The 23,413-nt window shown below is 47.8% G+C and overlaps 3 protein-coding genes across 7 annotated transcripts; 2 read left to right on the top strand and 1 right to left on the bottom strand.

The window, feature by feature from the left end:
• Positions 1-4,316: 4,316 nt before the first annotated feature.
• LOC144145271 (DNA damage-binding protein 2-like) lies at positions 4,317-16,253 on the top strand. 2 transcript variants are annotated; one of them, XM_077676818.1, is made up of 9 exons: positions 4,317-4,966; positions 5,568-5,768; positions 7,000-7,145; positions 7,749-7,848; positions 8,655-8,838; positions 10,676-10,818; positions 11,438-11,599; positions 13,769-13,814; positions 16,095-16,253. In XM_077676818.1, exons 1-9 carry the CDS (start codon positions 4,664-4,666, stop codon positions 16,133-16,135), a joined length of 1,326 nt encoding a protein of 441 aa, XP_077532944.1. In that variant the 5' UTR covers positions 4,317-4,663; the 3' UTR covers positions 16,136-16,253. The 2 variants fall into 2 exon arrangements, with proteins under 2 accessions (XP_077532944.1, XP_077532945.1); XM_077676819.1 differs by having other exon boundaries at positions 4,715-4,847.
• A 55-nt stretch (positions 16,254-16,308) lies between these two features.
• On the bottom strand, positions 16,309-20,867 carry Heix (UbiA prenyltransferase domain-containing heix). Of its 3 annotated transcripts, none has more exons than XM_077676820.1 (3): positions 20,423-20,867; positions 19,188-19,280; positions 16,309-17,556 (listed from the first exon to the last, which is right to left on the bottom strand). In XM_077676820.1, the coding sequence occupies exons 1-3, from the start codon at positions 20,496-20,498 to the stop codon at positions 16,619-16,621; spliced, it is 1,107 nt and encodes a 368-aa protein (XP_077532946.1). In that variant the 5' UTR covers positions 20,499-20,867; the 3' UTR covers positions 16,309-16,618. The 3 variants fall into 3 exon arrangements, with proteins under 3 accessions (XP_077532946.1, XP_077532948.1, XP_077532947.1); XM_077676822.1 differs by lacking the exon at positions 20,423-20,867 and adding an exon at positions 20,121-20,250; XM_077676821.1 differs by lacking the exon at positions 20,423-20,867 and adding an exon at positions 19,675-19,812.
• On the top strand, positions 19,932-22,736 carry LOC144145273 (peptidyl-prolyl cis-trans isomerase H). 2 transcript variants are annotated; one of them, XM_077676823.1, is made up of 7 exons: positions 19,932-20,222; positions 21,822-21,886; positions 21,941-22,009; positions 22,073-22,115; positions 22,174-22,266; positions 22,348-22,435; positions 22,503-22,736. In XM_077676823.1, exons 1-7 carry the CDS (start codon positions 20,082-20,084, stop codon positions 22,610-22,612), a joined length of 609 nt encoding a protein of 202 aa, XP_077532949.1. In that variant the 5' UTR covers positions 19,932-20,081; the 3' UTR covers positions 22,613-22,736. The 2 variants fall into 2 exon arrangements, with proteins under 2 accessions (XP_077532949.1, XP_077532950.1); XM_077676824.1 differs by lacking the exon at positions 19,932-20,222 and adding an exon at positions 21,264-21,466.
• Positions 22,737-23,413: the final 677 nt, after the last annotated feature.

The following is a 23,413-nucleotide window of genomic DNA, read 5'->3' as shown; positions in this document are numbered from 1 at the left end:
GAAGCTATGCTGCTGTCAATCGGAATCGGTGTTGCTTGAAAGGAGGAATTGCAGATTACCCACTTACTGCACCACTATAGGACGTGGCAAGGGCCCTTTGAAATACTAGGGGTAGCAGCCAAGAAAGCATACTTGAGGTAGCCGTCAGTACACCACACCAATGCGGTGTTGTTGCAAAGAAATTATAAGTTCGGAGATGCCGATTGAACCTAGTTAAACGTAGGAGTTCCAGTGTGTGACCCTATGCTGCATAACAGTGCAGTTGTCGCGAGTTTTTTCTCTCAAGTGATGGAATATAGACTCTCCTAACAGCTTGATGCAGTGCGGCCGCCCTAAAGCACACGTACATACAGGACAGGCACAAACACGGAACAACTATGGTATTCGGTGATCACTCTGCCGAAGCTATGAATGAAGGATTTGTATGTTCCCGCAAGCGTAAAGCACTTGAAATTTCAGAATTATGTGCAGCATAGGCTTCGTGCCAATTAGAACCCCATCAGAAGCCCAGTATTCAAAGTGGTGCACTTGTCATCGAATAGCATGATTTTTTGCAGATGCTCACGGAAGGCAGGAAGTGAATTGTTTTGGGCAGCAAAGAAAATCCTTCATTTGTTTAAGCAGCAGTTTCAGAAACAAAGAGGAATCACTACCTGCGCACTAATTGCCTCACAGCAGTTGCAATACAGCATCTTGGAAATTTTCATGCTGGGTAGTATCTCTAATTATTGCACACAACCTTCAAAAGAGTGCCTTGTGCAGTTGCGATTGAGGTGTGGCTCCACAAATGTTGCCTTCCGCGAAGCTGGTAGATTAGCGTGTGCTCTTGAGCAAGCCAGCCGGCCTGACTTGGGCTGCCGTCGCACAGGGCCAATGAGACGTCTCCATGCAACTGAAGTTCATCACGGCATGCCGTTCTGCTACACGCTTTCATTCTTCTTTACATTGCTAGTCGTGTAGCTTCCATCTACTGAGCACCAATGGGTAACGTGAGACAGCCATCAGGTGTTCGAACTGTGGAAAGGTGAATGTTTTCACCAGTGTTGGCTTCAAGACCAGGGCTGCACCAGGCACCAACTTGCAGGTCCCCAGTGCTGCACCTGTTAAGGTAAGACTGTGATCTAGTGAGTACAGGTGGCAACTCCCACCACTTGTTTTTGTGGTAGAGAATAGCAAGGTATTGTTCCCATGAGGTGTATGTCTACTTAAATTGCCATCTATCATGCTGAATAAATCCTTCCAGTTGTCATGCATAGGCACCCAGTCTTTGTACGTATCAGCATATTTGGGTAGCAAAGGCTACTAACAGCATAAGGTGGGTGACCAAAAAAAAAAAAATGTGGTGCCTGTAGGTGCATTGTTGAACAGGGGTGGATACAGGTTTTTTCTGAGGTGAAGGGGTCAGCTTCTGTCAGTGATGATTATGATGATAAGGAGGAGGACAGTAGCCTTTTTTATTCAGCGAAATTTTTGATAACCAAAAATACAAGAAATAGAAAAAAATCGTCGACTACTTCTACCATCTCAGGGGTCATCTTGTTGGGAGTATCAAATACAAAATTTATGGGGGGGGGTCAGGACATTGGGACCCCCCCTCTGGATCCACCAATACTATTGAAAGCCCCCTACTGGTACTTTTAGACAATAGTTGCAGGTCACTTTAGCTCCCTTCCTACTGCCATGTACCATTGCCGCTGCCACGACCCATGGTTTCCAAAGCTCAGGGCTCTGATTTTGTCTGCATGTGTTGGAAACAAATTTTCTTTTTGGCGACGGTGGTGTTTAAAATGTGTGAGCTCTTTACAAGCATAAAACTTTATCCAATTCCACTGCGGTGTAAAACCATCCTGTCCGCTCAAGCACCAGATATGTACCGCAACACAGCGTAGCAAAATTGGCGTGTGAAATGGAGCTGATTTTCATTCCTTCTCTAACAACTTAACCTTTTTTTGGGCGGTAATCACAGTGGAGCGGAGCACTGTGATGTGTATGGTGGTGGTGATAGTTTTTGTGCGGGATCAGGCAGGGTTAGCGTGGCTGGATATGCCAGCGATTGCTCCGCCCGAACTTAACCTAACTAGTCAATAGTAGTGTTTTTTCACCACGAGTCTGCCACTTCTATGTCCTGAAGGGAGCTTAGTATCCAAGAAGGTAGTTTATCATCGAATGCCCCCTTGGGGAAGATGATGTGGTCCAGAGTGTCGTGTGGGGCTGCCAACTTTAGAATCGCTGAAAGCATTGCAGTGCGTCAACATCATCCTCTGGGCAACACATTACATAGTGGTGTACATCCTTTATCATTGCACATGACAAACACAGATGCGATCACACGAGGCCCACTTTATAAACATGCATGCTGTGGTCTTCGCTGAACTCGTTCGGATGCGGTACAGCAACGTTGCCTCCGATCTTGTAAGTCTCTCTGTGACGAAAGGCTGATGATAAGGATCTCCTAAGAATGTTCAACTACTGTCTGCCTGAAGTCGTTTCAGTGATCGACGGAAACGTTAACAGTCGGTGTAAATGACAGCACATTTTGTGCCATCTGATCAGTGGTCGATCATTGCCCTTGATGCCAACATGGGATGGAATCCATTAAAAGTGCACATTGAAACCCTTTCCATGGGGATGCCAGCTGCAAAAGTTTTAGTCCTGCTTTCGAATCTATCAGAATTACAACTTCCTGCAGCTTGTAGTTTTCTCAAAGCAGCCGTGATGGCAATGCCCTCAGTTTCGGCGGAGGACACTACATGATCCAGTCGTGCAGCCCAGGAAACCTGGGCATTAGGAAAGACATATGCCACTGCACTAACCCCTCTGTGCAGATTGACTGAGCCATCCGTAAAGATTTGAAGGTGATTGGGGTAAGAGTTCTCCAGGTGTTCAAGCACTAAAAATCTGGCTACTTCCACTGATGTGCTTCTCTTGACTCATGTGAGGAACATGTAGATGACACTGGAGGCTCTCGTAAGAGCATGGCGGCATTGAGGTGTGAATTTTCCCTAGCCACTGATGGCACAAAATTCTGAGTGTTAAGAGCAGTATGCGCATGAGAGGCCGTCCTTGTGCAAAGCCACCTTATTATTGCCCTTCCAGCCCTAATTTCCCCTAGATGCATTATCTGCATCAGTAACCTCTGCAAAACCATCAAGCGGGTTAGCAGACTGGTTCTCCAATATGCATGACCTTCTCGTTCGCCGCCCCCTGAGTCAGCCCTTTCCTGTGCAACGCTTCGAGGCACTCATACTGGAATTCTGAAAGGGTGATCCTCCTCAAATAGTTCACACGGGGAAGCAGAGCCAAAATAGTCATGTCCACTGCCCGTTGCCAATACAGTCTGCTGTCCATGGTAACACCAAGGAACCACACCTGAGTGTCTTGGCGGATAGACAGGCTGCTCAATGTTAAATTAATATGGGTGTACTGTCGCCGGTTCCCAGGGAAAAGAATAAAACAGGACTTCTCGGCTGAGAGCGTCAGTCCGGCGGAGGATAGATATTTCTGCATGGTGTGAACACTCCGTTGAGCCACCACAGCCAACCACTTATGTTGATATCTGGACAACCAGATGCAAACATTGCTAGCATAGACAGATACACGAGCTCGTTGTCGAACTTCTTGTTGTGCTCGAGATAGCCCAGCCATGGCCACTTTGAAAATAGGGGACAACACTACCTGGGGGTACCCCCCTACCGTAATGTATAGTTTGATCCCCATACATAATTTAGTGCAGCAATCGTGCCTTACCCACTCCACTGCGTGGCTAAGAGACAACGCCATTCAGCATGGTTCGGCACTAGTGCATGAAGGCTGAAACAGCTTCCTTTAAAAAAGCATGGTTCGGCACTAGTGCATGAAGGCTGAAACAGCTTCCTTTAAAAAAACATTGATAGTTTCCCATTGTTGACTGCAGTGTGGGGAACGCCTTGGGAAAGAAGGAAATAAATATAGCAAAATAGTAATACGTGACGTGTAAGTAAACTTTTTTCGCAAAGCCAAAACTTTGCTCGTGGGCTGGCGGTTGGCATCGCCGCACAGCTTTTGTCCCATCACAGAAGCCAACGGAAACATTCCGAAATGAAGTTTGTATGATGTTCGAGCTTCGCGCTCCCAACACTGCTCTACTAGCGCAGTCGTCTTTTTATTGCAAACATATGCTCCCAAACGCGCTCGAGCCGAGCACTATTTTACTGATGCTACAAACACCAGCAGGCGGCAGAGACGATTACACTCCATCCCCTTCATCTATCCATCTGCCTACCTATTTATTCATCCATACAACCAGTGATACCACGTGATACAACTTCGTTTTGTTTGTTGACGCCATGGGTTGACGCTTTCACTGCACATAGCCATAGCGAAACAAAGTATCTATGGCTCCAGCTTGTTGACCTTGATCTTAGACGCTCAGCAACCACATCACACGAGCGTAGGTTGCGCAACTCGACGGAGTTGCGCAAATCCTTCCTGTTCTGTGGCGCGGCATGTTCTAACGTGCCTGGCAGCACCGCCAGCCGCCGAAAGCTACGTGCCGCGCACTGACACCACGTGGGACCTGACCGTGCTTGACCGTCGCTGCAGTGGCGTGACAGTTAGTTTCGCTTTGCTAAAAGATCCTCCAGCAGCGTTTACCTCAACAAGCTACACTCTGCGAGTGACAGATATGGATGAGGCTGGACCAAGTCGGCGCCCGAGACGGCGCGCAGCGAGGGACAATGGAGAAAGCGACGCCGGAGAAGCGCCTCCGCGCCGCCAGCGCGTCGCAGCTCCCGCGGGCCCGCAGAAAAGCGAGAGTAGAAAGCGTGCCTCGGATGGAAACAGAGCCACAGCTTCGAAGAAATCGGCAGGTAAAGCGAAGCCGAATGCAAGCACGGCATCTAATGTAAGGCAGCGGAAAAGTAACCTGGTACAGTGCCTGAACAACAGCTTGCTCCGAGACAAGTTCGGTGACCAGCGCCTTGGCAAGGTATACCTACGCAATCGAGTTATTTTGCGCATCCTTACGCAATTATTTCGAGGAATAAAATCACCTGTGTAGCACTAGGAATGCTTGTATAAAAAGGCATGACACTGACCAATGTTAAAACAAAATTGATGTTCGGGATCCGTACGGATCCATCCTGCCTTTTTATACAGATGCCTTTACCTGACCAGGTGGTATTCCTTCGAACTCCCGACTAGTAGACATTTGTGTGCGTAGGCAATCCTTGTTTGTTTACGGGCCTTAGTAAATTTCATGCATGCTTTGTTTCCATGCAAAATCACATTAAGTGAAGTTAAAAAAAAACGAATAATGGGGCCCATGGAAAACGGTACAAATATTAACGAGCTTGCATGCTTTCGGAGTGCATACCTTCATTTAGTGTGCACATTTCTCAACGAGGTTAGGTCGATGCAAACTATTGCAGGATGGTACTGATCAGTCTGGAAAGTGGAGGGATATGAACGTAAAAGCCCTTGCAAATATTACCTAGTTCAATATGTTTTGTGCAGGCCGCTTTCAGTGTTTGTGTTAAGGCCACACTGCAAATCTAGCCTTGTGCGGCTTGTTGCGTTCATATATTCAGCTGAAAAGAAACCTGCTGGCCCGTGGAGTGTTGGGCTTTGAGCTTGACACTGGGCCCCGGCCGGAGTTCGAGCACTCGGCCCGGGTGACATGCCTCGAATGGCACCCTACCCGACCACAACTGCTTGCAGTCGGATCCAAGAACGGCGAGATTGTCCTCTGGAATGCCTGGGACTCGAAGAAGCAGGCTGCGACACCACCGGTAGGACACGTTTAAATTCTTGATACGGAGAAAAGTGATCCAACAGTTTAAAAACTGACTCTGACCGTGAATGTTTATAAAAACCAAAAAAGACATTTCCCGGCTCCCATACGGGAGCCGAAATGTTTTTTTCGGTTTTGATAAACATTCGTGGTCGGTGTCGGTTCTTAAACTGTTGTCATGCGTTTTCCCAACCAGATGGGCTTTTGTCCAACCCTTGATTTCATTTCAGAGAAGCGATTCACTCAAGTGTAGCTTTATGCCTACAATGGAAGGCAGTTCGAAAAATACGCTGCATGGGAAATAAGCATTGCGATGTTCCTAATAAAACAGCGAAGCAAGAGAACAACAAATTCAGTCAACATTTGTTTGAAAAATGCCCAAGCATGAACTCTGCACACCATGACAAAGTGGCAAAACGAGCTATTTTGTTCCACCTTATCTAAGCAACACTATTCGACACTCCTCTGCAGTTTTGTTTATAAATAGGGCGTCTAATGTGTAGCATTCGCCGTTCAACTGCAGTGCACAGGGGGAATACAAAGAATTGAGGAAATTGGCTTGGTGGTCAAATTGAAGGAAAGATGGTTGAAGCAATCACAATATTGGCCCAGGTGAAATAGAAACCATCTTCTGCAGAAGCGAAGCTGAACTGGATTGAATTTTCAAATTTGCTGATAATGGCAACAGCACATGTAGTGTATCACTCCACCAAAGCAGCGAACCCTTGACATCAACAAGTGCAACCTCTGAAACAAGATGGCGCTTATTGCGCAAGACCATCTGCTTTTCTCACCGAGTTTGAGTTTAGACATTTCCACTTGCAAGAACATAGTGTCTTCTTATTTTATTTTTTCTCAAAATATTCTTTGCGCCGTGCTGAGGAACTGTTGTTATGGTGATGAGGCTCAGGGCCAGCTTCTGTTGCTGTTTTTAACTTGTAGCCCAGTAAGTAAATTTTTTTCATCCTGCAGCCAACAATCAGCGCCTGAAACTGGTAGAAATAAAATTTATTCACTCACTCACTCTTGTTGAATTTGCTGACAAGTCAGATGTTAGACCCTTTTTCATGCATTTTACATTCCGTCTGCAGGCAGGTCTCATGCAGTCTCTTTTCGGCGAAATTCCCGCACTTTTGTAAACAGGTCTGGCGTGAGTGCATCCTCACAGCGAAGCATTTAACGTCGCCTTAACCTGCACCTTTCTTGTGTTCTTTGTGTTCCCTCTGCAGACGGGCAGTGGATCGGCTGTGGCTGCCATGAAGTTCCACCCCGAGAATGCGGGCCAAATGTACACAGCCACGCTGCTCAGCAAGGTCATGCTGCAGGATTTTGGAGGGGCTGAGCCAAAGGTGTTCTGGGACACAGATTCCCAGAAGTAAGTGTTGTGCTGTTCCGTTCAGAGCTGTGTTCAGTCAAACGGTCCTGTCTTGCTTTAGTGCCGTGCACTTCAGTGTGGAATAAAATTTCACTAGCAGGCAGTGCCATTATTATTACTCACCATCTCGTATAAGTGTGGCATCTTTAACTCTCTCCTTCTTAGTTCATACAGCTTTCATGCATGGAGGGTGCTGGTAGCCGATGCTCCATGAAATGCCACCTTAGAGACAATCAGTGCTTTAAACTGGATGCTGTTCGAAGACGTATGCACGGTGGTGAGGTTTGTCACCATCCCAAGCCAATGCAGTGCTACCTTTCGTAGTGCTACAGCTGCTAAGGAGAGAAGGGTGAAAGAGTGCATAGATATGTGCTCTTTTGGTAGGCGATAATGCGATAGGTAGTACATAATCGCATTCACAAAATTTTGCTGGTGTAGATTACCCAAACTGTGGTGTATAGAAGCTTATCTGCTCAATGGTGTCGGCAGAGGATGCTTCAGGACCACGTTTAAAAGAAGAGAGTAGGCAGGCCCAGGGTACCGATGTCTGCCACTTGCTTTACTACGCAATCGATATTGAGCCACCATGATCGTCTATTTCAGGGTGTGGTTCACATCTATGGACCTGCTGCCTGAGAAGAAATTGGTGCTGGCTGGAGACAACATGGGATGCGTGTACGCCTTCAGTAGCACCGGCCAAGTGGTAGGTACTGTGAGATGAAGTGGGAAGTGATTAAGGACTTAAAAGGCTCGAGGTTTTTCAAGGAGACCACGAAGTGGACATCCTCTTTTTGTCGTCTCAGCTGTTCATCCTCTCAGTTGCTTCAACAAGACAAGAACAGCTTTACACCTTCTTGCTTCCTTTTCAAGGCATGTTTAAAAAACAGTGCTCAATAGGAAAGGCTAATAAGAGAAACACATGTGGGTGGAAACAGACAAGGGGGGAGTGTGGGGTACTGTACGCTGGCTGGCTGCATTCGACTATGATAATAGTTAGCTCCATTCTTTCTCTCTGGAGTGAGATCTGTGAAACTGCACAAAATGAATGGTAGCAGCACTGAACGCACAGACATTTTTCTTACTGTGTAGTGGCTATCGCCAATAATTTCCGAACTCGTCAAATGAATGTTGTGTAAGCTTTCATTTTCATTCGCAAATAAAAGCTTCAGTATGACAGAACCATTATAGATGCATGAAATGCTGAGAAGCTGCATACTTGCAAGTGTTTTGTTGCCTGTATTTAAGTTTTGTTGTAACCTGCATATCTTTTATTCATTTTTTCTCTTTAAATTTTTGAGTACTTTCAGTGGTATGCACAAGCGTGTCTAGGAAAAGCAGATTGTTGCTTTGGAATGAAATTGTACATTGCCCCAGCTATGTACTACCTTTTCATTTATTTATACATTTCTGGCTGCACCGTGCTTCTAGCAAGCACATCTCATTCCTGGGAGGGGATCATGCTGTGAAAATCCTGGTAGCATGCCCGTGCCCTTGTGCGCGTTCTTTCAGCTGTGGCCGGAGCCACGTCGCCTTCACAAGGGCAAGGTAAAGTACCTGGAGTTTGTGGGCCGGGGTTCGGACCTCCTGGTGTCGGCATCGGTGGACCACACCGTTCGCATCTGGGACGTGCGCAAGTTGGATGGCCCCAAGAGCTTCCTCCTCGAGCTGCCCCATGACCAGGCGGTCAATTCCGGTGCGTACTCGGGTGGTTGTGTTCCATTTGCTCGTTCGGTCTGAATGGTGTGACTCTGGTGTGTTCACGTGGGCATTGGTGCTTGCATTCTTTGTACTCGTTTGGTTGGAAATAGTGCGACTCTGGTGTGCTCATGTATGCACTGGTAGTTGCGTTCTATATACTCGTTTGGTTGAAAACGATGCAACTCCGGTGCATTCACGTGTGCAGTGGTGGTTGCATTCAGTTTGCTCGTTCGGTCAAAATGGTGTGACTCCAGTGTATTCACATTTGCACTGGTGGTTGCATTCAGTTTGCTCATTCGGTCAAAATGGTGCGACTCCAGTGTATTCACATTTGCACTGGTGGTTGCATTCAGTTTGCTCATTCGGTCTAGACTGTGCAACTCTAGTGCATTCGCATGTGCACTGGTGGTTGCGTTCGGTTTGCTCGTTCGGTTGAAACGGTGTGGCTTGGCACATTCTACAGCGAATACACCCTCTGACTGTGCCATGGTGGCTTTTCAAATGTTCCAGTCTCTAGCCCTTTTGCTGAGTGGGTTACCGGAAATCTGATTTTGAAACAGTAATTAGGATTCCAGACTCGGGGCTTGTATTCCGAGTCCCTTCTCCACTCCATTTGCTCCCTCCACTCAGTTGAGGGGAGGAATCCGCAATGCTTATGCATGGGGCATTGATTTCAAGGACCGCCTCGACCGGAGGCTCGAGTGGAGGAAGGGCTCACAATACCAGGGTCAGTCTGTGGCCTGCCTTCCTCCATTTCGAGAATAGAGTTCGTACTTGGCTGGTTTCCAGCAACGTCCTTCAGTGTCACTCAGTTGGCAGAAACAGTGTGCGTCCTGCTGCTGTGTATAGCAAATGCACCCTCTGACTACCACAGTGGCTCTTTGAATGAGGTAGCATTTCTAGGATCAAGCCTTCTGGTGAATTCATTATCATAAACCTGCACCATACACAACGTAAACGTGGCTCGATACTTTATCTGAAATTCGGCTGCTCTGCATGGACTCCCTCTTCTAGTTCAGTAAATGGGATCATAATTAACATTTTTTCGCAGTTCCTGTCTGTGGATGAAATTGCTCTGGGAGAATGTAGCCCGAAAGCCTGTCTTTGATCCCGATCCTTTCTAGCCTGCGAGGGAGGGAAGGGCAAATTGAGGATGCTTTTAATCAGAAAGAGAGTTTCTTGAGCATTAGCAATCGCCCACATGCTTTTTGGGGAAGCCATTGGGAAATATGCCCCAGAAGGTCAAGGGCAAATAAAAAATCTGACTAATTTTGAACATATGTAGAATGAATGTGTAGCTGCTTGTGTAGCTGCTGATGTGTAGCTGGTGAATGTGTAGCTGGTGAATCAATGTGTAGCTGGTGTAGCTACTGACTGAGGGGTAAAAGCAAAGGACGGCAGGGAACGGGGTAGAGTGATGAGATTGAAAATTCGAGAACAAAGAACAGATTCTAGCAGTGGTGCACCTGCCCAAAAGGTTGTTACTCTTACCTACTCCCCTAAAGTGCTAAATGTGGACGTGTCAGTGGTGCCAACATGCTGAATGGCCCTTCAAATTTCATACTGACCTTGGCTTGTGTGTCGAGATCAGGGCTTGAATTTGTACCGTGGCATTGTTACTTGTGGAGAACCAAAATGGACGGGAAATGCAAATTCAGCATTCACCTTGGGTTGTTCCATGTTTTTAATCACCTGCTATTGCCTGTGGCTACATGCTGTGCCAACATTAGGTATTTCAGGTTACAAGGTGCTAAAACGTGCCATTAGCTCTGTTCTTCCACGTGTCGTGTCAAGGGGGCATCAAAGCAGCTACCTCCCATGTACCTCTGCAGCCTACGTGAGCCCGTCAGACCGAACTTCACTGCTAACCACGGACCAAAAGAACGAGCTGCGGGTGTACACGGGCCCCGTGTGGCAGAAGCCACTCGTGATCCCCCATCCTCACAGGCAATTCCAGCACGTCACACCCATCCAGGTACAGTACCCTGTCTGTCAGTAATTAGTACCTGTCTACTCTCTGGTTTAATGGTGGATAGTGCCAGCTGCAGTGTCAGGAACCGTGAAAATGCAGGAAACAAATCATCAGCTATGGCGGGAAATCCCAGTAGATTTGATAAGAACGAACCGAGGGATTCAAAACTCTGCTATCTGTGGTTCTGTATGTATAGAAAGTAGAAGTTGCGTAACCTTCAACTTTCTCCAATTTGCCCTTGTGTGGTGTAGCACACAGGGGCAAATGTCTAGTGCCTTACAAACCTAAGCTTTCTCCGCTCCTCCTAGTGGAGTTGATCATGCTCGATGGTATTTGATTGATTGATTGATTGATTTATTGATTGTGTGGTTTAACGCGTTGACGCTACTCAGGCGATGAGCCTTGCCGTAGTGGAGCGCTCCGGATTAATTTTGACCACCTGGGGATCTTTTATGTGCGCTGAGATGTTGAACACATTGGGCATTTTTGCGGCTCACCTCCATCAGAAAAGCGGCCTCTGTGGAACCACGTCCTCGTGCACAGCAACACAACGGCTTAGCCACTAAGCCACCGCAGCGGGTGGGTACATGTTTGAAGCCTCTTAATTGTTTTACGGATGCAGGCTAGCTGGCACCCTGTGGAGAACCTGGTGGTGGTGGGACGCTACCCGGACAAGAACTTCTGTGCCACCGACCAGACCAGGGGTATCGACGTCTTTGACGGTGGCACAGGGGAGCCCCTGGGGAAGGTACAGGGATCCATGGCTGTCCCAAACATTTGCTCGGTGAGTTCTAGCGCGAATGCTGGTGGCTGCTTCTCGACGTTTTACATCACACTGAGAACGTCGCTTAATTAAAGTTTGTTTGTTGCGTTCTGTGTAGCCGTCTTGTGTGCCATGGTAAAGGGGCCACGGGCCATGCAGACAAAATACAACTTTGTTTAGTTTGAAGTAAATAGAGTTTCGCTTAGCTCCATTCTAGTTACGAGAAACGCTTTTTCTGTTAAGAAAAAAAAAATGCGAGAAATATTGAAAAACTGCAAATTTCACACCACAGTGATGCAATATGTGCAGGAGTGACGTGATATGGGCCAGCAATAAAAACAAGAGTTATCAGTCTGTTACTTGCACATGCCAGTTTAAGGGATACGTCAAATGGAAAATATGTATAGGCCCCACCACAATCTTCCAGCGGTGTTCCTTGGCACTGGCTGAGGTCAGTGGCCACTAGTCGAAGAAGAAAAAAAAAAATTGGCCGCGTATCTGCTCTTTTCGTTGCAAATAGCGACGGAATGCAATAATTGACTGGCGCCCCTGCCAAGTAAATGCCTCTCTTCTCTTTCCCACTCATCTTCCATGCTGTTCCTCCCAAGATAGTATGCTAGAGGTTTGCTCGAGTCAATTTAAATTTATCGCGTTCCACTGCTCCAAGTCGGGTGTCTCTATGCCAGCGCTGCCGTATGGCGGAGACGCGCCTGAATTGAGGCACCCTACTACGTTTATAGAACCACGTCGCCCTACTTCGCGAGCGTTCCAAGCGGAACGTGGATCCAGTCTATTGGAACCTTTCATTGCTATTGCTGTTTGATTTCTTAAATGCCGCCAGGAGGTGGTGAGGGCAACATCAGGCGAGGGCTTTCTGTCATTGATGTAGTGTTTGATTCGCTATCGCAAAAACCAAACGTCCATGAATTTTTTAATAAAGGAACACTGCAAATGTCACTTATGTATTGATTTGCTGCCTTACATTTGCGTAATGTCTTGTTCTTGTTCAACAATGTTGACAAGTATGAACATTGACCCCGGACTTAGACGTTAAGATTTGGCTGTGAGTATATAAGACTCTTGCGCAGCATTTGTTTCGCTTTGGCCGAGTGGCTGAATTGAGTCACAGACAGACAGACAGACCAAAATTTCTGCATTTTAGTAGCCCAAGAAAGACTTTAAAAAAAAAAAAGGATTCTGTGACATCATAGAGAAATTGCCGAAGGTGGCTGGGGTGTCACGACCACATCACCTATTTTGTTTTATAGTTAGTATCCGCAAAAGTTCGCGATAAAATTACTATTGAGTGATTGTAGGGTTTAATGCGCCGACGCAACGCACGTGATGAGGCGTGCCGTACTGGAGGGCTTCGGATTAATTTTAACCTCCTGGGGATCTTCAACGTGCGGCGACATTTCGTACACACGGGCGTTTTTTGCTTTTCGCGTCCATCAGGAAAGCGGCCGCCGTGGCTGAGAATCGAACCCGCGTCCTCGTGCTCAGCAGCCTTAGCCACGATAAAATTACTACCATTGTTGTTGGGACAAAGCTGTCTTGAACCAAACATGTATTTTATCTTCATGTCCCCTTTAATTAGGCATGAAAGGACATCTTGGGCAGTACCAAACCAATCTTGCATGTGCATTTTTAAGTGCAGGCTTAGAAAAATAAAACGCACTTATCAGTAGTTTGGATTGAGCTCAGGCCCTACTGCGTCCGAAGCATCAATCGTAACTAGGTAATCGTGACTTAGTTGTGCTGGTAAAGAAAAAGAAAAGAAGAAAAAAAGTTACAACCGTGTCGAGAAAGAAAACAGCTCTTGGTGCACAAGTTTCTGTGATACATTTCCATTAACTAGCTAATCTCTCCATTGTATTCATAGAAAATACAGCTGTGGTGTTTATATAGCAATTTTATGGGTCATTATGGAAAAGAATGATTTGTCATAGCAGATTTTTCCACAATTGGATAGCATCGTAGGGTTGTCTGGTGCCCAAAAAATGAAAAACAAGCCTGGGGCAGATGCTATTGTATCAGCCCCAGGCGTGTCTACTTAATAGCTCGTCTATTCAACTCTTTTCTTTGTGGGGCAATGGTGCTGCTTCTCTTCATTAACGCATCAAAAACCGAGGCATTGTGGTGTGTGCTTATCGTATATAGCATGCACTCATTCCGCTGCTTCCTTTGCAGCTGACTCCTTTCAACTGCACTGGGGAAATACTGGCTGCAGGCACAGGTGAGTGATGCGAGGGAACATGTCACATTGTGCAGTAGGGACTCGTCAGGGCTTGCTTTTGTGAAAAGCAACGGTGTGTTTGCTGCATCTTCTAATTTGTGCCTGTCTATAATTATAGTTCATAGAAGCAATTTTGTTTTGATTTTTTGCCTTTACTTTACATGAACACTTTGCAGTGGTGCCTATTTTGTATTCAGCTTTAATGGGGCCATGCGGACAAAATGCAAGTTTTTTTATTCGAAAGATTTCGTGTTTTATAGTGCCCCAAGCGCTTGTCCGACAGCAAATGATGCCGTATTCAGTGAGGAATTAATCAATTTAGGTTAAAATTTTGATTCTCCCGCCAAACCGTGTGTTTTCGGGACGTCAGTAATGACGTCATAAGTGCGCATACTCAAATGAACTTCCACTACGTTATTCGGCTCTGCAGCCTTGCTTGCAGTCAGTCCTCCCAGATGGCGCTACCATACCCATACATGGACCGTCGTCTACCGTCGCTTTGTTTTTGACCATATTTGCACCTGGCTTGTTTTTGTTACTGCAGAAAGTAATCGTTTCGTGAAACCCGGGGTGTTCTCTACAAACAGGGTCACGTAAGACACCATCGCTTATGCCAATCGGCCCGTGTCGTGCAAGACAACTCCAAAGTGGCAGACTGCTGTGCAGCTAAAACAAGCATGGTGCGCCCAGTACTAACAGCAGCGTGCATCGGCCCTTAATTGCTTATGTGTATTTTCGTAACTTTCATTGTTTGCTGCACCATTCTTACTGCTCTAAAATGAATATGCATTACATTTAAACGCAGATAGCTCACTCGGAAAGCTTATAGACTGTGCCCAATTTGCGTTTGCTTTTTCCGGCCTCAGCCAATCGCACAGCTGGGCGCATATGACATCATAGGTTCTGTTGTGGGAAATGAGCTAGTGGTTTGCAAGGCCATTCCCTTTTTTCCTAATTATATAGCTTATTTGAGCAAAGTGTGTGTTAAAAATGGCGTCAGTATGATTCTAACGAGGCAATCTTTCGAACGAACCAAACGTGTTTTGTCTGCATGGCCCTTTTATTAAAGGGACAGGCAACTGATTTTTGTCGAGTATATTTTCTTCATTCCAAATTAAAGTGCACCACTTAAAACACTTCAGCCCAAAATATTTTTGCTGATAGCGCCGTAGAACTTTTGAAGTCGCAATTTTTAGGCCTACCAGCCATACATGTTCCGACAAAAGGAATGCTGGCAACCATGGAAGTGAGCCAACTGCGTGCGAGATTAAAGGAAGTAATTAAACTTGTCCCCGGCTAGAACAAGAATAATGTGCAGCCTTTCCTATCCCTTCATGCGGTCTTTGAATCACGCATTGAAATTGATGGAGTTGTTTGGACACGTAAGGTAGTGTCTCGTTTAGACACTACACGGCGCCACGTTTCAAACTTTCGAAATTTTCACGCAGAATTAAAATTATTTCCGCCTGTTTTAGAAATTCCTTGCGCTTATCCTAGTATATATAAAACGCTGGCTTTCATACGAGCTAGAGGACATGCACTCCACAAAAATCGGTTGTCTGTCCCTTCAAACACTGCACATGCCTGTTTGCTGACAAAAATGTGCGATTAAGGAGCATCGTGCGATAGCTGGTCTGCAGATTGGCAGTTGTGCTGTCGGTGACAGAGTGCACAGTTCATGACCGGTATTGTTCCACCACATGAGAACCGCGATTGTTTCCCTCGTCAATGTGGGCACCTGATTGTGGAGTGTGCGTAAAAACTCTTATCCTCACATTCGGTGTTCCTGCCAATTAATTCTGCCCACAGAGGAATCGCGCTTTCCTGTTTGTGTTGTGCGTTTCTTTGATTGTGGGGTTTAACGCGCCGACGCAACGCAGATGATGAGGTGCGCCGCAGTGGAGGGCTCCGGATTAATTTTGACCACCTGGGGATGTTTAACGTGCACCGAAATCTCATGCACACAGGCGTTTTTGCTTTTCGCCTCCATCAGAAGAGCGGCCGCCGTGGCTGGGAATCAAACCCGCGACCTCGTGCTCAGCAGTGCAACGCTTTAGCCACCGAGCCACGGCGGCGGGTTTGTGCGTTTCTTCGTCTCCATCCGTGTATCATAAGCCTAAGCAGCGCATTAATCTAACCTGAGAGGAATTATTTCTAAATTTTCTTTCCCTTTGTTCGCCTGACGTTGCCACTAGACTGTATGCAGATTTGCTTGTGGCAGCAGTCTCTTGTGGATACATTCCCTGGCAGATAGAGAATTGTGCCATTGCATCTTTTCAGGTTTCCACACGGTGCTTTTGCGGGGAACACCCGAAGAGTGAGCTTCATCTCATCCCCAAGAAAACCAACTCAGGGACGTTGCAGTGATTATCGTGCGTGCGGTGTAACGCTTCAAATGTAAACCCAAAACACACTGTATATATGTCATGTTTTTACCAACACTGAATTTGTGTCATTCCTTCTTGCAGAGAAAGCTTTGAGGTGGCACCATGGCAAACCTACAAACCGCATTATCTTTTATTGTCCGCCGTAGAAAAAAAAAAGGTGGGGGGCTGCCCAATGGTGCGGCAGCAATGCCTACAAAAGTCACTTTCAAAAGTCCTAAAGCCTAGTCCATCAAAAAGGCAGAAAATGACTGCACCATATACTGCCGAGTGTGTGTGGGGAGGGGAGGCTGCAGTACACTTTGATATGTTTCCCGTGCGCACAATCCTGGCCCATTGCTGTCCGACGGCACGCAGACCTGATCGTGGGGGCTCCGAGGCCCATCGCTGCTCCCGGCAAGAGTATTCTCGTGGCGCGCACTAGTGCAGCCCGGGCAGAAAGTCTGCCAGGACGACCGCCAGGATGTAGAAGAGGCCAAAGTAAATGTTAAGCCGTGCCGTTTGCCGCGGCAGGTTGGCTAGGCGTCCGTCGCGGAACTGTCGCTCGAGGTTGAATGCACTGGGCAGCGTGATGAGCGGCAGCAGCAGCCACCGCGCGCGGGCCGCCAGTAACGCAAACAGCAGGTACGGCACAAACAGGAGCAGCGCGTACAGCACGTGCGATCCCGTCGGTCCCAGCAGGAGGGCCAGGGTGACTGCGCCGACCTGGGCGTCCTGTTGCCGGTCGCGGGCGTTGTTGGCGTGCAGGATGGCCTCCGTGTTCATGGCCAGCGGCATTGCGTACCAGAGGGGCGCTGGGTCCATGCGGCCCGCTTGGGCGACAAACGAGTAGAGCACACAGACAGGGCCGAAGGTCACCAGCACCAGGAGGTCGCCGAGCGCGATGTACTTGAGCCCGAGTCCGCCCGTGTACAGGAAGGAGCTGGAGAGGCCGCCGAAGTAGACGAGCGCCAGGTGCTCCATGCGCGCCTCGGAGCACCCCGCGAGCAGGATGAAGCCGACGCAGCCGAAGGTGTACAGCAGAGCGCCCAGGTGGACCACCTCGTTGGGCGTGAGGCGCCGGTCCACCAGGGTGCGGTCGTCGCTGCTCGTGCGGCTGTCCACGCCGCGCATGTAGTCGAAGTACGTGTTCACCACGTTGCCCGCCGCGTGCACCGACAGGGCGGTCACGCAGCTGGCCACAAACACTAGTGGGCTGAAGTGGTGCACGACGCGGTAGGCGAGGGCGGCGCCTAGAGCGACGGGGGCCAGGGACGCGCTGAAGGACCACGGCCGCAGCGCCAGCAGGTAGGCCGACAGCCGGGACTTGCGGCCCTCTGCCGCCATGGCCCCCCCCACCCCTCCGCCGCTGGCAGCACCTGCGTTGCCACACGAGCCTTGACGTAAGTTGCCAAAACTCCACCCAGTGCAACAGCGCCTTAGCCACTAGGCAACCAGCGACGGGGAAGAATCTGTGCACAGCTTTACTGAGCAGCTAGTCTAGCAGACCCCTAGCTCTTATAGATTTTTCGGAAAATTCTTTGCGTTGCTAAGTGCATTAGTTCTCACTGGCATTAAAATGTCGTTTCTACATCGTGCCAAATATTATATGCTTCCCTGAAGCACATAATTAAAATACAAGCTGTAAAGTGATTCATAGTGGCTCTGATTGAGTCCTTGTGGAGCGCAACTATGGTGAAGGTACAACTTGGCCCAGACATGAAGCAGTGCCATAAAGCACTCCAGGGTAAACTGAGCACTGGGCCTGTTCAATTTTCTACTTCTGGCTGCCCGCAGGCAGCAAGAGTTAACAGCCGGTCATTTGGTTTTCTGAAGTAGCTCTATACATCATTTCTGGTGGCACCAGATTGCCTTCGTTTTTCCCCGTTTGAGCGATCTCTGGCTCCCCGCAGGCTGCCAGAACCGCCAAGAGGCTTGTGGTCTGACAGCCACCTGGCGCCAGTCTGGAAGCTAGCAGACGACCCTCTTAGCAAATGACAAAGGGAGATTGATTCGATTGACTCGTGCCGTGCGACCGTTGTCCGCATAACATTGAAAAGTTGTTTCTTTTGGGGATTTAAAAGTTTAACGGTGCTTTAACTGATGCGGAACCTAATGTTACAAGCACAACATTTCACTTACTAAAACGTTGTCTTTTCATACAGTACGTTTTTGTTGCAACATGGGGCCTTTTTTTTTTTTTTTTTTTTTTTTTTTTTTTTTTTTTTTTTGCGTCCGGAAAGTTTGATTAAAGAGGACAGCCTCCCGCTTCAGCTGATGCTCATTTTCGAATGAGTTTATGCGCTGGATTGTGTTAAACATGGCAAGTGTTTTTCAGCTCATCGACGAGGGCAGCGTTCCGGCGCTAAACAGAAACATACATGTTAATCATGCCGGCTGCCCGAGAAACAGCGTTGGAAAACGCATCAGAGAGACTTCAAATTTGGTTTGAGACGCACATTCTTTTTTTTTTTCAATTGACGCCAATAAGTACTGAGAAACAACCCAAGAAAAGACTCAAATGAAGCGGAAAGGGCGGGGTGTTCCAGAGAGAGAAAATAATGACGTCTTCTCAAGGACCGTGACTAGTTGTCACGGTCACAAGTTGTCACAAGTCGAAAAGGAAGGTATGTCCAGAGACGGCAAAGGGATGTAGAAGTAAGCCGGTGTCGCTGCGTCAAGCCCGCTTTCAGCTTCGGGAAGAGGCCCGCCCAGACAGAGCGCGCCGACGAAAAATAGACTACGAAAGGGGCGGTGCAACATTTTGTGAAGTGGATGGATTGTAGCAGACAACAGTTCAATGCCCATTGTGGCTGAGCTTGCCTGATTCTTAATTTTTCGGTTTCGAGTACACAACTTCCTGCCTGAGAGCAAACTTTTGGCAACCCGCAGGCTGCAAGAACGTCAGTAAATCGAGCAGGCCCACTGCTGGTAGACAGAAAATGGAGCATGCACACAGGCTCCGCCGCACTGCTTTTTTAAAAATAAAAGTGTTCGCCTCTTTCCTCACTTGTGGGTTCCTTGTCGGCGTCACTCATTTGAGCTTGATGGCTATGGTTGCATACTTCTTTCCTGTGTGCAGTTTGTGAAGAACGATATGAACCTGCAAATAATGAGAAAACATATTTCGCTCCAGTTTTTCACTGATGCAGAAGTCAAGTAAAAGGAGCACACTTGAAGAACTATTTAGCGATGTCTTCAGTAAGCCATCATACAAGGTGCACAATTTTCACTGTTTGTACACTTGTCCAGTGCATAATTTGCCTGGTCCACTGATTGAAACTGCTGTTGCAATTCAAGTTTCTGTGAAGAGTTTACACAGCGGCGCTCATCGCAATGAAAAGGAAATCGCGCCAAATTTCGTAATATTCTATTAAATCTGCGAAGCAGTGCAGTCCAGATTAATTCGGCCTCTTCAGCTGTAGCGACAACTACGGAGGCCTGAATTTCGCCTTGCTGCCCGACGTAGAAAATAACAAAGCATGCTGGCTGCTTACCGATACCCGCGAATGCAAGAATCCGCTCCTGCTTTATTTGTTAGAGGCAGCAAAACTGATAATTCGGTGTTATCTGTGCTACTTAAGCGGTCATTATCCCGCGTCTAGACTGGATCGGCACAGATAAATCGTTCGTTCAGGTTCAAGTTCGTCAGAAAAGTTACGGTGCGCCTGTGCCAAGCGATTCAGCACACGAGCGGACACACACAAACACTAGCGATTATGTTTGTGAGTAGGAAACCACGGCTTAGACACACGGTGCTGCCTTCGAAATCGCGCGGTGCTCTAAACCTGCGTGGATACGGGAGGCGTATCGTAGTTTCCCGCATCATCTCAACCCGGAACAAATCACGGGAAGGGCAGGTTAAAGGTTGAAGACCGCGAGAATCGGCCGCGTCATTCCCGTGATGCACGCGTCCAGCAGCCAGCAGAGGCCAAGGGCTTGCCTCTCGCGGAGCGCACGCGCTGTCCAGAGGAGCCCGCTGTCCGCGCCCACGCCAGCTTCACGATCAGCGACCTTTCGCGTGCGATGCGGTGTGTCCGTGCAGGTGTGTGCGCGCGCGGACTTGCATTCGTGACGTGACTAGCAGCCAGCAGCGCCGGTGCCGTGCACGTTGTTCAGGTGATCGATTATGCAGATGGGGCAGCGGCACATTTCGGTACGCCGACGTTGCGGCCGCGCGGACCTCAGCGGGTCTCCGCCGACGGGAGAGGCGCGGTTACCGGGGGACAAGTCCGAAAGGCTTACCTTGCAGCGCATAGCCGCTACCGGCAGTCAGTGCCTGTGTCGGCAGGACCCCTGTCGCGCTCGGGAGGTCCACCATTGGACGACCCTCAAAGTGCGTGCGCCGCTGCACATGAGTGGGCGCACTGCCGTACGCGTGGTCGCGCGCCGTCTGTGCGTTTCCTCAGGACGGCATTAGAAGTAAAAGCGGTCTTCGGGGTGGTGCTCGGGGTCGGCCTGCAACCGCGACGAGCTCTCCGCGGCTTCGACTTCCCGGCACAGGGCTATTTCGACGGAGGACGTCAGTTTCAAATTTTTACATTGTGACGTCACGAATCGACAGTGCATTTTAGTTCGCACAGAAAAGGAAGTAAGCGGATAGAGCCCTAAACTCAGTGTAATAAGCAATGTTGAAAACTAAATTCTTATTCCAACAAAGTGAACAGCCCCTTCTGCATATCAGCCGGCACTGAGGAGGCCAACGTGTCACTACGTGACTACGTCAGCTATGTGCTTGAACTTGAACTACTTGAACCACTTGAACCCTTGAACAAGTTGTGCGAGCAGCATGACATGCCAAGCGTGGTTTGGCAGAATATGTGCTAAGCATTTCACGTGCATTCAACCCGCTGTAACGCAGAATACTGCACACAGCCGTGCCATTCTTCTACCAGGCATCATCTTCCCTCGCGAAGTGCGATCTGCATCATAGAGATGGTCATAATATTCACTTTAGAAACGAAACAAAAAACAGTACCATGTTCAATTTTTATTGCATGAATGCTGTTTAAAGATGTTGATGTAAAAAAAGTTCTTGACGATTGTCACAAAAGGCCCGGGCAACCGTGCTGTAAACACAGCCATATCGGCCATATCCATCCAAAGCCAAGTCAATGTGGCTTCGCTTGCGCGCAGCGGGCACGTTGGATTAACGCAGAAAGTTCTCAAACGAGTGTATCTTTGGTTTCATTGTAGTCATTAATAATGGCGAATTGGAATCAGCTCCAGCAGCAGCTCAAACATCCAAACAATCCTGTGGTGTTCTTTGACATCACAATCGGTTCTACGGTACGTGTTTACTTCCGCACAGCTTGGGTTGGTACTGGTTGGTTAAATACAAGTTAACTTGACAATTTGTATTCACGAGTGCTACCCATAAATATCTGCAGTGCTCGTCCCTTCAAGGATGATGCTCTAGTTGTGCGCTTTTATTTCCACACCGTCCGAATTAAAACTGCTCCCATATACATGGTTTCAATGGCTTACACCACATCGTCAACGTTTCGCCCACATAGTTGCATGAAGTAAGCGTTGCATAACAGACCCCATGCCGGCGATGCTTGCAATCGCCGCAGATTCTTTCCAGTTTGAGGCCTACCACTTCAAACTGCGGAACTGATTTCTTACATTTGCAATTTTGTAGGAGGTTGGGCGGATGAAGATGGAACTGTTTGCCGATGTGGTGCCCAGGACAACTGAAAACTTCAGGTAATCTCGCGTCACAAAACCCTCGCCAAAGGCTCATGCACGTTGCTCTTGCAGGCAGTTCTGCACGGGAGAATTCAAGCGAGATGGCGTGCCCATTGGCTACAAAGGATCCACATTTCATCGGTAAGCTATAAGGGGGTCGTAAATTACAGCCGTTAGTTGAACACATTCGCATAACTTGCGCAGGGTTATCAAGGACTTCATGATTCAGGGTGGCGACTTTGTCAACGTAAGTGCCGACAACTATCGGTGTCGTGGGGCCGTAACCATTTGTTGCTTTCATTCAGGGTGATGGCATGGGGCTGACCAGCATCTATGGCGGAGCCTTCGCTGACGAGAACTTCAAAATGAAGCACGATGCAGCTGGCTTATTGTCCATGGTAAAACTCTTCACGCTGCATTCTCAGAGTAGTCACGTGATGTTGCCCTGGGCTTATTATGCTTGTCATCATCTCATGCAGGCAAACAGCGGCAAAGACACCAATGGATGCCAGTTCTTTATTACCTGTGCTCGGTGCGAGTTCCTTGACGGAAAGCATGTAGTATTCGGTAAGACCTAGTAGTGCTACTCTTCCCCCGGGCTTAAAGAGGCTGACGATTGGAAAATTTAACGCAGGTCGCATCCTGGATGGTTTACTGGTGATGCGGAAGATCGAGAATGTTCCCATCGGGCCTAACAACAAGCCGAAAATCCCAGTCATCATCTCTCAGTGCGGTGAAATGTAGACTCACTGGTGCAGAGGAAGATTTGTAAATACGAGTTCATTTCACAAAAATCGCCCACCCACACCACTGGAACACCCAAGCAACACGAATGGGGCAGCAGTAAATGATCTTTTTAAGTGTTTCAGTTATTTGTGGCTCTCTTAATCACTAATCATGTGACTGACTGACTTCTACGGTGCTTCATGTGCTTCAGCAGCATTTCAGACACTGCTGCCAGAACAACCATCAACTGCTGTAAGGCCCGTCTTCGACGGAAAATTAAAAAAAAAACGTAACAGGAGTGCTGAAGCAGGGCTAAATTTTATGACCACATATTAACAAAAAATCAACATGCAACAATGGCAGAATAGACATTCGGTGCTAGGCACAAAAACCATATTTCCCTTGTGGGGACATGCCGCGCTTGTCACTGGCCTGTGCAGCTTATTAAACTGTGTTTGCTTTTTCTATTACTAGCCATTAAAGCCCAGACTGCATTGGCTAGCCCAAAAGCGCCAGATTTTGCCGGGGTGCGTATATTCGCATAAGCATGTCAGCACCAAGTTGAAAGTGAAGAAATCTTGCATCTCCAGCGATTTCTTCATGGCAATGTTTTAGCCCAGTTACGTCAGAAGCACACTAACATTTTGGACTTCACACAAAATTACTGCATAATGAAGCAATTTTCGCAAGTCTCAACAGGCCAGAGTTTCGGTTCAATTGTTTCTAAAAAAAAAAATATTGCTGGTGCTCTGGTGCATTACAGTCCAACTGCCCTCAAAATTTCAACCTCTTCAAACCTTATTTTCGTACAGTCTGCCT

The sequence above is a fragment of the Haemaphysalis longicornis genome, unplaced genomic scaffold (assembly GCF_048455015.1).
Source record: "Haemaphysalis longicornis isolate Haplotype H1 unplaced genomic scaffold, Haemaphysalis longicornis Haplotype H1 scaffold_7, whole genome shotgun sequence".
NCBI classification, from domain to species: Eukaryota; Metazoa; Arthropoda; class Arachnida; order Ixodida; family Ixodidae; genus Haemaphysalis; species Haemaphysalis longicornis.
This window is presented reverse-complemented; position numbering and strand designations above follow the sequence as displayed.